This window comes from Oncorhynchus mykiss, chromosome 8 (assembly GCF_013265735.2).
Source record: "Oncorhynchus mykiss isolate Arlee chromosome 8, USDA_OmykA_1.1, whole genome shotgun sequence".
In the NCBI taxonomy this organism is placed as follows: Eukaryota; Metazoa; Chordata; class Actinopteri; order Salmoniformes; family Salmonidae; genus Oncorhynchus; species Oncorhynchus mykiss.
Window position 1 is genome coordinate 69,725,006 of NC_048572.1, and position 14,800 is coordinate 69,739,805.

Here is a 14,800-nt window from a genome sequence, read left to right on the forward strand (position 1 = left end):
ATTTACTAAATACATTGGTATTCATTATTTATCCTTCCACCTGTTGGTTTCTCTAATGTGTTTGCTCATGTTTGGAAATATTCTTCAGTAACAAATTTAGTTCATAATCTGATTGTGTACGTGAGCAGGCAGCGCGCTCACGCCTGGAGTCTTGTGTCTTTGGCTGGAAGGGACTGGGAGTTACCAACACCTCCTCTCTTTTTCTAAAGTCGTGTGTGTGGCCAGGATATCCATTGCTGCTCACTCTGTACTGACCTCCAATTGGGCGCCTCGGATTATTTTGGGGAGGAGCTTTACTCGCAGCAAAAAGGGGGAAAGAAGTTAACTCCGAAAAAGTATTCTGTAGTGACGGATGCCCAAAGTTCAGACGTTTTTCCATGTGCGCCTCAGCACACAGAGATGGAAACCGCTTATACCTATTAAGACACGGTACAGCGCGTTCCTGATATTATCATTTTTCAAGTGACAGGACAGCACCTCAGCTTTTCAGAAGGAAAAAGTGGAGCTCTCCCGCTGCATACATTGGGAAGTTCGTTTTACGCAGGAGCATAGTTGAGCTGTGGGTAGAAGAAGACATGCAGGCGCGCTACTCCGTCTCGAGCCCCAACTCTCTGGGCGTCGTGCCTTACATTAGTAGCGACCAAAGCTACTACCGGGCCGCTGCTGGTGGAGGATACACCGGGATGCCGGCCCCTATGAGTATGTACTCTCACGCGGCCCACGACCAGTACCCGGCCAGCATGGCGCGAGCCTATGGACCATATACCCCGCAGCCCCAGCCGAAAGATATGGTAAAACCGCCGTACAGTTACATTGCGCTTATTACTATGGCTATCCAGAACTCGCCTGACAAGAAGGTTACCCTGAATGGGATTTATCAGTTTATCATGGAGAGGTTCCCGTTCTACCGAGACAACAAGCAGGGCTGGCAGAACAGCATCAGGCACAACCTCTCTCTCAACGAGTGTTTTGTCAAAGTTCCCCGTGATGACAAAAAGCCTGGCAAGGGGAGCTACTGGACCCTGGACCCGGACTCATACAACATGTTCGAGAACGGCAGCTTCTTGAGGAGGAGGCGACGGTTCAAGAAGAAAGACGCAATGAAAGACAAGGATGACCGGGGTGCTAAGGAGACACCGTCTAGACAGGGCCGGGACACGGAGCAGCCAATGCAGGGCTCCCAGCCTGTCAGGATTCAGGATATTAAGACCGAGAACGGGAACGCTACACCCCCACAGACCGCCTCGCCCTCCCTGAGCACAGTGCCCAAAGTCGAGAGCCCCGGCAGCGGCAGCAGCAGCAGCATGTCCAGTGGTGGCAGCCCCCACAGCATCCCGTCCAACAGGTCCATTGGCATGGAGAGCTCCGAGCAGCAGCAGCAGCACCACCACAGCCAGGCCCAGGCACAGGGCTTCAGTGTGGACAACATCATGACTTCCCTCCGGGGGTCCCCACAGGGTGCCACAGAGCTTGCCCCATCCCTCGTCGCCTCATCCAGGACAGGTATAACACCGTCTTTGTCCCTAAGTTATTCACCGAACCAGACGTCAGTCTATAGCTCACCCTGTAACCAAAACTCTATCTCCACTACCTCGAATGCGTCCTACCATTGTAATATGCAAGCAATGAGTTTATACGCTGGGGATAGATCTAGCCACCTAGTTCCTACTACCACCGTGGAGGAAACGTTGCCAGATTACTCCATCACTACAACCCCCTCCTCTCTGGCCCACGGCAATCTAAACTCTGCGCAAGAGGGCCACCATCCCCACCAAGGGCGTCTTCCCTCATGGTACCTCAACCAGGCCGGGGACCTGGGCCACCTCGGGGCGACCTACCCCACCCAGCAGCAGAACTTCCACTCCGTGCGCGAGATATTCGAATCTCAAAGAATTGGCTTGAATAATTCTCCAGTGAACGGGAATAACAGCTGTCAAATGTCCTTTCCTTCTAGCCAAGCCATCTACCGCACCCCGGGAGCTTTCGTATATGACTGCAGCAAGTTCTGACCAAAGTTTATTGTATTGATCTTTTTCATAAAAATAACTTGAGTCGTTTCCCCCACCACCTGCCCCAAAAGATGGACTAAAACGAACAGAAAAGGACAGAAAAAAAGACATGATCTTGGTTTGTAAAGAACAGTGTTACTGCAAATAACACGTAAGTCTCTTCTCGCTTTTGTGAAATGTTTAAAAGATATGCTAAAGATATGCCAGTCTTTCATGGACATACTATAACGTGTAAATTGCATATAGTAATTTATTTCTAAACTGTAGCCGGATATTATGGACCAAACACCAAAAAGTGTTTCTAAATTGAATTGCCTTAATTGTCCGAAGATGTTCCATTATAAAAAGCGGAACCTGTATATCGTCCTACTCTTTCAAAGTTTCTCCTTTTGTTGAAAAGTATTCTGAAGGAATTTCATTGTTTGTTTAATAAATTGACATTTTATTTGAGTTAAAGCTACGCTTGATTTCTTATAGACTATGACATTCTCAACACTGAAAATGGTGCAGGTTATGGTCTAATTACCTTGCTTATGGATGCAAGCAAATAATAATAGAAACACGTATTTAATCCTTAAATCGATTGTGTGTTAGGGCTACTGTTTGGGAACCAATTATGGATCAAGGATTTAACTGCATACGAGTTTAGTTTGCGGGATTTTAACCAGACCTTATGTATATGTCCTTCAGGCTTTAGGCTATATAGGCCAAACTGCACCCTGATTCAAAAGTATCGACGTGGGATCAGCGGCAGTGATTGAAAAATCTTAAATCAGTATTTTTTTCAAAGACAGGTTAGATTACCATCCTCACTGTAAATGTCCACAGAAAAAAATATAATTCTAATCACGGAGTTGTTTTAGGCTAGGACTATGGCCAGACGAGTCCCAATCTCCTAAATAATTATAGTCTAAAAAAAATAAGTGTTGCCTGATAACAAAATCTAAGTCGAGTTGAATAATAAATAATTGCCTAAATTATCATGGAATGTTTTTAGATTAGGAATACATGTATTTATGTACTTTCTAAAGGTTGAATTTTAATGCAACTCGCTACAGTCAGTTGTGATTGAATAGTACGTGCTGTTCTCCAAGAGGTCAACTGCATATAGCCTACAAATAAATTGACCATATGTGTTTTGATGACTTGAAGTAGCAGCGCATCTAGTTGATTGTTTTACTTCATATTTAAAGGGACACAGCGCTCCTCTTGTCAGACACGAATGGTCTGGCAGCATCTTGACCTGGGGCCCTCTGGCCTCATAACAGTTAGTCGATGCATGCTAGCAGTCCGCACAGCAAAACTGACTTGTTTTGAATAGCCACGTGTGTTTACAGGCACATTCCAACGCTTAGTTAATATCATACCATGCATACCAAAGATTTACCCAAGATGTAGCCACACGAGGTTTGGGGACAGCGATGATTTTGACTCCAACTTGACAATGCATCTCTATTAGGTAGATGAGAGCTGAACTCATCGTAAAGCACGTGCACCAAGCAGTAGCCTATATGCCTTTTTATTGAATTAGAGTTTTTGTATTTTTAATTTAAAACATTCACAAGGGTCTTTCCTAATTTGCATCTTCTTTAGAAATCGAGAAATTTGTAAATATTGTAAATGCAGGTTAGGGTAAATTTGAAGATAAAAAAAAAACAATTCAGACAGCTGGTTTGCCTCAACTGGTTAGAGAATTGACATATTTCCTCTGTCACATTAAAACATTACAAAAACATGTTTCACTGCCTAAGTTTAAATCTTTGGGGACAGCACGATATGATGTATGCTTGAAGAAAATTCGATTAATTTGGTGAATTTGCCATGATTGGAAACATGGGAGCGTATAGCCATGTCGTGCGTAAATCAGTATATTTATCGTAAACTTCTATCCCTCCAGTTGAATACTCTTATACATTGCATCTTCAGTTATTTACGGTTTTGTAAATTAAATGGACATACATAGGCCTACTGTCTTGTTTCCAGGTGTGACGGTAGACCTGGGCGTAATGTAGGCCTGTGCCTAAATTAGGCCTGTGCGTAAAGTAGGCCTATACCTTGCGTAAAGTATATACCATATTGTCAAGTTCCAGGAATAAAATAAAACAATCCACTAATTATTATAATAATATAATAACTATTATAATAATAAACAGTCTTTTTAAAACATTTCTAATAAGGCACATTATATCCATGTACCTACATGTACAGTAAGTACATAGCTACCTCAACTACCTCGTACCCCTTGCACATCGACTTGGTAATGGTACTCTCTGTATATAGCCATGTTATTTTTCTACTTCCTATATAAGGACATGTTATTTCTCCTCATTATTTTTATTCGTTCACTGTGTCACTATTTCTATTTTTTATAGAATGTTGTATCTTATCTTTAACTCTCCGTTGATGGAAAAGGACCCGTAAGTAAACATTGCACTGCGAGTCTACACCGGTTGTCTACGAAGCATGTGACAAATATGTATTTTATTTCAATTGCAAAACAACATACTGGGCTATATCGCAAAAGGTTATCAGAGGCAAAGGGTGTTTTCACAGTACGAACATGTATAGGCTATACGATTTTTTCAAATAAGAGACGGTTGGTAGTGATTACCGTGGTTAATTTAGCTGCTAATTGCCTGGATAGGGTCAACAAAGCACTTTACATTTATTTAGAACTTCTACTGCTATAGGTTCTGTTAAGCGCTCTATTATTCCACTGTTAACTTTGGGCTATAGCCTAATCTCAATATAACGACATTGGTTGACTTGATGTTCTATTCAAGCGGATGAGTTGTATGAATCGTTTTTTGCTGTTGTTGTGCATAAATAACTGTTATCAAGGAGGCCCTCGGGGCGACAGGGTCAAACGGTATGTGATTGTATGAGCATGGCAGCGTCTCGTGCATCCTCTGGGCACAAACATAGGCCTGGAGGTTTCTATGAATAAAACAATTGACTTTTTAGTATGTATACGGCCTACAGTTTAGCTGATCGTGTGGGCCGATAACAACATTACCAAAAATTGTTATAATAGCTATAGATAGGCTATTTCCTTTCACAATATAAACAACTTAAACAAAAACAACAAAACAAAAATACTCATCATAATGGCTAGGCCTATAGTAGTAGCCTATTCTAGTTGCAGGCAAATATAATAACAAATAGGCCTAAAGATAGTAGGAACAAGCTGAATAATAGCCACAATCAAAAAATAATAACTATACCCATAATTACAGATTATGAATCACAATAACAATGACAACAGAATCACAGTGGAGACCAAAAATAAACTGTTAGAAAAATAATTGTGTTTAATTGAGCAAGACTTCGGCGTATTGAAAAACGATGGAATGCAGTTCTGTAGGCCCCATTCTCCCCCACGGTCGAATAGTTGTAATCAACCTCATCAAACTAATTAGATCCTTTCCCAAGTAATAAACAAACGTCGTGTTAGTCCCAAGATTGATGGCACCCTCGCAGAACTGGCCAGGTCAGGAAGGAATCAAATTCAATCAGAGAACTGGAATCCCTTATCATGGGACGGAAAAGGTAGAGAAGGAGACGCGGGTCAATGGGGAGGATGTCCGCCGCCGGAGCACCATCAACAATACCGCAAGGGAAAGCAAGGCAAGGCAGGAGAAAGAGACTGTGCTGTGTGGGTACATAGCAACACTCTTGACTATACAAAACATCATTTCTAGCTTTCTATTCTTGGACCCTACTGCGCAGTCGGAACGTGAACTGCGACGAACACATCCACAAAAATCCTATAGATCTGGCGAAATTCAAGATCAAAATGTGCCATAGTAGTATTTCTACACAATTCCTAAAAGTATCTACAGATTACAGAATAGCATACAAACCGGTCCCACAAAAATCTTTATTCAAAACATGCCCTGAATTAATTTTATTCATTTGTCTAGGTCCTAGGACAACTAACAGTAGGCCTAAGTTTTTAACATGCATAATGATAATAACATTATTGTTATTATTGTTATTATTCAATAGCTATTGTACACATATTATTGATCTGTTGTTGTTTTCTTCTTCTTGTTAGGCCTGCTACTAATCCTCCCACTATACATACCACTACAAGAACAACTACTAGGCTATACTAGCCTACTACTACTAGGACTACTACAAAACAACTACTACTACTACTACCAGCCTACTACTACCACCATTACTACTACAACTACAACAACTACTACTAATACTATTACGTCTACTTCTACTATTAGGCTATTACAATGAGATATGACTATTTACATCGATGTTATTACTTAAATGTGTGTGCGTGACAAATTGTGAGTTGTGTATTGAGAAATAGGCCTACTTTATTTTCTTTACAGATAACAATTACCTGTTTTCTTCATTTTAAGGCCTCTATGAAAATGTATTGATTTTGGCATTTAGCTAGGCCTATTGTTTTGAAAACCTGCACGAGTAACGCTATATACCTGCTTTCACATTGTACATTTGGCAAAACGTCGTTTTTCTAGACACTTTCTCCTCTCTGACTTCACTGTCCCCTAAATGTTCTCTAATTTTCCTGAAAGGTTCCGCTACATTCCTGAAAATTGACAGCTTCGCATGCACGTCAGCACGCATCCATCCCTTCTCACACTCTCTCCCACATTGTTTTGGCTTAAATACCCAAAACAAGGCGACAGTGTTCTACATTCATATAATATGTAATAGTAAAAAAAAACACGATTTCAATATCCGTTTTTTAAAGTAAACAGAATTAGACTAAAAATAGATCATATATATTTCTGATCCCTGGTTGGACATTATTTAAAATTAATGGAGATACACATATTCAAATGCAATAGTCCTGAACTTCACCTACTTCATGGTTGATTTACTGATGATTGATACATTACCATGCGAGTTTAGTAGGCTATAGACTATAGCCTATTTATAAGCATTAGACTTCCCGGGTCCTCACACACAAGCATCACTCAATGGAAAATACATTTAATTGTCTTGGTTTTGTCGCCATTTTAACAATGCCGTATGTGCCATAATGTTTCCTAGGCTAGAGAAAGGTAAAATCACATCCAGTAACGTGTTAAACAAGTCATTTCGAATTTGAACTAGCCTACTTGGTTGAGATTCGCATAACTTCGATGCCATTTTCAGTTAAATGTATCAGAAAGAGACCCATTGACACAAGGAGGTTTTAAAGAGAATATACAAAGTTGGAGGTCAAAGTGTAAGGACAAATAATTCGTCAATCACCAACTGATAAACATAATTTAAGATTTCCATGTGTGCAACAGAGCAGCTAACTAACAAGATTACTGACAAACGATCAGGGACTAACTTCGTTTGATAAAATATGTATTTTAACAAAGCAAGTTCTCTGAGAAGTCAATCATAAAAAGTTTAAAAAGTAAGCTTTAAGAACTGGGAAAGTATAGGAACAACTACAGTGGGATCACCGCGCGTGCTATTTGCTCTGTGTTCTGCTGTCACGTGCCAAAGCCTGGGGCCCAGAAGAGCTCAACTCAACAGACCCGCACAGGAGATCGGTAAAATCAGCTCGCTCTTAACCATTGTTATTTCTCTAATACGAATTAAAACACTAAAATAGCTTATTCTAGACAGTATCCTAAAAACGAACATGTATTTAACCAACACTAAAATTAAAAATGTACGAGAACTTAACAAAATATAGCCCATCGTGAATTTAAATAGCCTACTAACTAACGCATTCTGTCAGCCTTGTACGCTCCACAGTGAAACAGTATATAGGCCTACATTTTTTTTTTTACAAATATTAAACAACATTATATTCGCGGATAACAATGATAGCTTGCCTTTATAAAAAATATAAAACAACAACAAATCCTATGCTGCAATAACAACAACATAACGCATAATAGGCTGATGATAGTCTTAACTATTGTGCTAATCAGATTTTTTAACATTGATAAATTCGAATCTAAAGGAAATGGCTGGGATTTAAACATATCAAATGTATTGGATTTCACAAATAATTGAAGAGGTGCCTATTAGTTATTGTTCGATGGGGCTTGTCAATAGACCTGCTTTTAATCGCGTTTTCGTGTTAAGTAGCCTCGCATGATTAAATCAAACAGATAGCATTTCCAAACAGCACTATAAACGGAACAAATGGGTCAGAGGAGACTCGTTTAACCGCTTCTTCAATTTTACCATGCCCTGAAACAGTGGTGTCACACGCCACCCTGGACTTTGCGCACTTTTCCAGAATAACTTAACCCATATTCATTTCCATTTTACCTCGAGCAAGGGGGCAGGGTTGTCGCTAGTTAACACAGCCTCAAAGTCCAAATTGTCTAGCAGGGTTTCCCAAACTCGGTCTTAGACCCCGTTCGGGGTAAGGTGTAAGGTTACCAGTGTGGTTAAGGTTAGGATTAGGGTTAAGATTTGGGTTAGGTTTATAATCAGATTTAGGAGCAGCGGGTAGCCTAGCAGTTAAAAGCGATGGACCAGTAACCAAAAGGTTGCTGGTTTGAATCCTCGAGCTGACTATGTGAATAATCTGTTGATGTTCTGTTGAGCAAGGCACTTAACCCTAATTGCTCCAGTAAATCGCTCTGGATAAGAGCTTCTGTTAAATTACTAAAATGTAAAAGAATGTAAGAATAGAAATTGTCGAAAATGGGTGGGGTTTATCCATAATTATGACTTTGTGGCTGTGGTAACTAGGGATGGGCGAGGGAAGAGGGGGGAACACCGTGGCGTCCTACTACGGCCCTGGAGACTGTGCACCTGTGTGGCTGGGTGACCGACTCAGTCAGTTCAAAAACTGCTGTGTTTCAGCTCACAGTTGGTTACAATGCCCGATCTCAAAGCGCCATCTGTTTCTAATTAAGAGTCCATATAGACGCAAGCTCGACCTGACAGTCAAACTAGTGAAAGGCTCGAGGTCTTATAGATAAAAATAAAAATAACGCCATTGCCTCTTCTCTGAAACTCATAATGTCTCATTAAAGTTCAAGGTCGAACGTCGGTTCCTAAATAGGCATCCAGCTTTTTTGTATTTAGATTATTTATGTAAAAACATATTACATATTACACCACAATGTTTTCTATATGTAAAATACTTTCAAGTTAATCCAGTGCCCAAAGCTGAACGTAGGCCTATCTTGATACTGCCCCTGAACAGGCAGTTAACCCACTGTTCCTAGGCCGTCATTGAAAATAAGAATTTGTTCTTAACTGACTTGCCTGGTTAAATAAAGGTAAAAAATAAAATAAAAATAAATAAATAAATAAAAAATACCGCATGTAAGCATATTCAAGGCCCAAATCAAGACACATGTTATATTTAAGCAACAAGACATAAGGGGGTGTGGTGTATGGCCAATATACCACGGTAAGGGCTGTTCTTAGCATGACGCATTGAAGAGTGCCTGGACATAGCCCTTAGCCGTGGTATATTGGCCATATACCACAACCCCCCGAGGTGCCTTATTGCTATTATAAACTGGTTACCAACATAATTAGAGAACTAAAAATACAGGTTTTGTCATATAGGTGGTATATGGTCTGATATACCACGCCTGTCAGCCAATCAGCATTCAGGGCACGAACCACCCTTTGTATAATTAAGCAATAAGACCCGAGGGGGTGTGGTATATGGCCAATAAACCATGGCTAAGGGCTGTTCTTAAGCTGACGAAATGCGAGTACCTGGACACAGCCCTTAGCCTTGGTATATTGGCCATATATCACAAACCCCCAAGGTGCCTTTTTGGTATTGGTTACCAACGTAATTAGAGAAGTACAAATAATTGTTTTGTCATACCCATGGTATACGGTCTGAAATACCCCGGATATTAGCCAATCAGGATTCAGGACACGAACCACCCAGTTTATAATCAAGATTTTACTCTGCAACAAGGTTATGGCAAAGGTCTTGAACTCGTGTGGTTAGACTATATTAAATAGACATATTGCACAGAAAACGTTTCATATTAAACACATCCAAACGCGCGCTCCAGCAGTTTTGGAACTCAGTGCACAGGGGGGAATAAAATAATTAGTGTGATTTCAGATCGAGGGGAAACGGCCATGCCCGAAGACCTACGGATAACCCGAGAAGCTGGGCACGAAACTCAGAAACTACACCGCCTTGCCTTGAAGTTGTCCCTTAAACCTACCTCTGATCTGCTCTACTCTGCTCGGTCGTGTGTGGAGACTGGAGACTGAGGCTAATTGTAGCCGATTTTTTACGCACGGTGCTGGGCCATGAAGTCTCGATTCTGCCAGTGTTTTGTTTCCACTCTAGTTCAAATGTACGTTGATATTTTTTGATGTCTCATATCAGACGTGTTGATTATAGGTACATTTTTCTGTTTTAATTATGCAACAAGGAAGAAAACGTGATCAATCTCTACAGCTGTAAATGAGAAGATAATAAATTATGCTGAATTTTCTTTCGATTTCTCATGTTTCCCCTCGTTATAAAACAGGTTGTCTATATCAAATTGTCATCCACTCATTCGATTCACGGCCATATATATCAAACGGATAAATTATTATTTGTGTATGTTGTGTTGAATTATAATTTCTGGGTTTGAGATTCAACAAAGAGGGTAACATTTGTTCATTTCACAGGCCCTAATACATGTTAACTTTAGAGGGTCTTGGTGCATACCATGAGCGAGTCTATAGATGCAAAGCAACATTTACCTCATATATGTATACTTCTAGAGCTATATTTCTAACAATGGGTGTATTATTCAAATTTTGTCATTACACATGATGAGACAATCATTATTACGATATTGTAATAATTACAAATTATTACATATATGCCTACTTCATATAAACGTTTAAATAATGGAACCTAAATGTAAATACATTAGCCCTACATAAATAGCCCTACATATGAAAATAAAAATAGCGCATAGCCTGTAGCCTGATGTCAAACTAAAAAAATAACATAACCCCCCCACCAAAAAAACAACAAAAAAAAAAAATGGCTTTATTGTAGTGTGGGAAATAAACAGGAAATAAACAGAATAATTCAGAATAATTCAATACATTTGAACAATGTCTCCTTACTCGATTATCATCTATACTGTACGTCCATCTATGGCCTATGGCCATGCTTTCTAGGATAGCAATGTAGAGCAAATTCAACGAACTTGAATCTGTGAGCATGTGACATGATACATAAAAGCCGCCCGCCTGGGCCATGCTATTTGAGCCACAGTTGCAGTTGTCTGTGTCTTTCGTAGGTCTCGTTCCATTTTATGGTGCTTGGCAGCCACGAACGTTAGAACCACGTCAACGTTAGACTACACTGGTCACAGTCGACCATGACTGTCTGGCTCTTTTTTCAGGGAATTGTTAGAATTCGTCTAACATGAGAAAGAACATATAGGGACAACGAATAAGGATGCAAAAATGGTACAACGGTTTTAATAACCTTAAACATTTTAATGAGAAATGTCAAAAGGTGTGCTGTTATTATTTCCTATTTTTCCCTACAGATATAGCCCCAACAGGATCAGTGAATGGTATTTTAGTAAATTGTGATCGATCTTTTACCTTATGCTATTTTAGAATATTTACCAAATAGATTTCAGTCAGCTTTATTTACAATTTAAAATACTCACATTCCCATGTTCATGAGTTCCCCCCAGCACTTGCAATGGTGATATCCCTGTCAGTCAGTATACACACGCACACACACACACACACACACACACACACACACACACACACACACACACACACACACACACACACACACACACACACACACACACACACACACACACACACGCACACACACACACACACACACACACACACACACACACACACACACACACACACACACACACACACACACACACACACACACACTGTCTTGGCTTCTTATCTCCATAGTGTGCACAGTGTTCCCCCCTGTTCCTCACACCTTATAACTCCAGAGTGGTGTCATGTCATCAGAGCAGAAATGCAGGGGCAGACCATCACCCACCATAACACACAGGAGCAGGAGGACCAACACAGCCTTGCTGAGAGCAGATGGAGAGAGAGAAAGGGATGGACAGTAGACACAAATGATCATAACAGTGATCTACATGAAGTGAAAGAGCAATGAGGAGAGGGAGAAGAGATGGAATTGATATATTCTCTTTCTTTCTCATAAATACCTGTGTTGCATTTATGCACACTCTTTTGCAAGGAACAATATATTTTTATGTTTATGAGTATGTGTGTTTGCGTGTGTGTATGTGCGTGTGTGCATGTGAATGCATATGTGTGTGTGTGTGTGTTCGGGGTAGCAAAGTCGTAAATAAAAGTCCCGTTGGCCACCAATCCCAGGCTGCAGCATCCCCCTAGCCCGGACGGCCTGGCCAGCACCAGAAGATGATACATTGAGGGTGCATGTGTACATTCTGTTCTGTTGTGATTTGAAGGAGAGAATGAGTCTTAGACCACCAAAACAGTCTGTAAGCCATCTGCATCCTGAACAGACCTCTTCCTCTGCTTCTCTCTCTCCAGTCACCTCTCTTTCCTCTTCTCTTTACTCTCTTGCTGGTTTCCCACTAGGTATCGCTGCCAATGTCACATGCATCTCAAGGAACCCAGGAGAAAAAACATTCTTACAATTATATAAAAACATACTTTCCCCTCACCTCTACTGCTGAAGACAAAGTCTTAATTCTTTCAGAGGTGGTGTTGATAGCCATTCACAGGAAGCTACTGTGTGATGGCTGATGGGTAATGGAATTGAACTGGGGGAAGCAGAGCAGCAGACAGGAGAGTGGATCCAGATGATGTCACCAAATACATAACCACTGGACTGCAGACAGAAGCCAGGGTTTTCCCTCCCTCCCTCCCTCCCTCCCTCCCTCCCTCCCTCCCTCCCTCCCTCCCTCCCTCCCTCCCTCCCTCCCTCCCTCCCTCCCTCCCTCCCTCCCTCCCTCCCTCCCTCCCTCCCTCCAAGTGATCCTGACAACCATTGTAGTCTGTGTCTATTAGTGTTTGTGTGTGTGTGTCCATTTGTGTGTGTGTGCGTGTGTCCCCTTTAGTGTGTGTGTGTGTGTGTGTGTGTGCCAAAGAGAGAAAAGGAGAGAGCTTTGTTTGAGTGACAGCCTTGCACTCAGGCATGCTCCATGTTTCCACTTAGATTATGATCAGTCTATGCAACCAGAATAGCAGGAAGGGGCGATTTACCTCCTGAAGCACTGTGTTTTAAACACACGGGCATGGGCAAGGGGGCACACACAGGCACTCAGACACTGGTACACACACAAACATGCATGCTCACAAACATAACCACACACACACTTGCACACACACACACATACATACACACACACACCGCAGTGTCATGGAGGATTACTATGCTGGGGGGTGTGAGGTAAAACACTGACATAGAAACCCAAGCTGGTGAAAATAATAACATTCACTAAACCCACAACTATTAGAATATTACACTCAGTAAGAACACTGAAGTAGATGCATGTTTCAAATAACTCAACAGGAGTTATGACCAGATGGAACAGCACATATTTATCCTATTTAGTCTATACCGCTAACCTCAACTGGTCACATATCCTGTTTTATCAATGTAATCTTCTAATGTAGTAATCATATGCCATTGAAAGAAATCACAGAAGAAAATAAGAAATGCGTAAAAAAATGGAAACATTTTGCGATGCTTAGGCCTATACCATATGTAACAATTTATTATGTCTGGAATTCATACTTAAAAAACAATATTAGAATAGGGTTACAACCCGGGGCGGCAGCGTAGCCTAGTGGTTAGAGTTTTGGACTAGTAACCGGAAGGTTGCAAGTTCAAAACCCACGAGCTGACAAGGTACAAATCTGTTGTTCTGCCCCTGAACAGGCAGTTAACCCACTGTTCGTTCCTAGGCCGTCAATGAAAATAAGAATTAGTTCTTAACTGACTTGCCTAGTTAAATAAAGGTAAAATAAATTAAAAAAAACAACCAATATTCTATATAGGTCTCAATTCTATATACTATTCATTATAATAATGCAAAAAGTATTCTAAATGGTGGTTGTCAGTCAGTACCACTGGACAATCTGCCCTTTGACCCCTCTGTTCAATAGATATCCTTCCTTATGGGGCGTTTCAACACCTTGTTGTTTACACTCAAGTCAACAAATGTTCTCTAAGTCCTCCTTGTCTTGCTTGACTGCTTGACTGGTTAAAATCTCTGACAGGATCAGAAGAAAATAGAAAGAAGGCGAGGAAGATGGAGGATGTAAGAATGTTTGTATGTGTGTGTATGTTTAAGTGATGGAGAGATCAGCCAGGTCACCCTTGATACAAGTCAGTATTGGATGTCCATCCATGTCTGAGGAAGTCGGGAGATGATGTGGAAACCAGCCACTAGGGGCAACAGTGAGCGCTGTGGAAGGGGACGGTGGATTGGCATAAGCACCTGCCTTTGATTCCAAAGGTTCGAATCCAGCAATAGGAAGTTATTTTTGTTTTAAGCCTATGCCAAACCTTAACCCTTACCTTATCCATTCAAAGTTAATGGCTAACCTCAAAAATTCAGAGTTAATACCTAAACTTAACCCCAAACACTTTGAAATTTGACATTTGGAACAACTTCGAAAATGGACATTTGAGAAACATGGATGATCTTCTAGTTCTGACGTGAGACTGTGAGAGCTGCTAGGGACAGATTGAGAAAAGGAGAGAGCGATGGAGGGAGGGAGGTGTGGACTGGCATCGTAATCACTCTCACAGGCAATTGATAATGTGCAGTCGAGTCCTCCTCACTATTTGTTTT

General features: G+C 41.0%; 1 protein-coding gene across 1 annotated transcript; it reads left to right on the plus strand.

Moving 5' to 3' along the window:
* The first annotated feature begins 321 nt into the window (after positions 1-321).
* On the plus strand, positions 322-2,469 carry LOC110530442 (forkhead box C1-A). Its single transcript, XM_021613507.2, has one exon. The coding sequence runs from the start codon at positions 576-578 to the stop codon at positions 2,007-2,009; it is 1,434 nt and encodes a 477-aa protein (XP_021469182.1). The 5' UTR covers positions 322-575; the 3' UTR covers positions 2,010-2,469.
* The last annotated feature ends 12,331 nt before the right edge of the window (positions 2,470-14,800 follow it).

Excerpts from the sequence above, each read along its gene's own strand:
- LOC110530442 (XM_021613507.2), top strand. The coding sequence starts at position 576 with ATGCAGGCGCGCTACTCCGTCTCGAGCCCCAACTCTCTGGGCGTCGTG.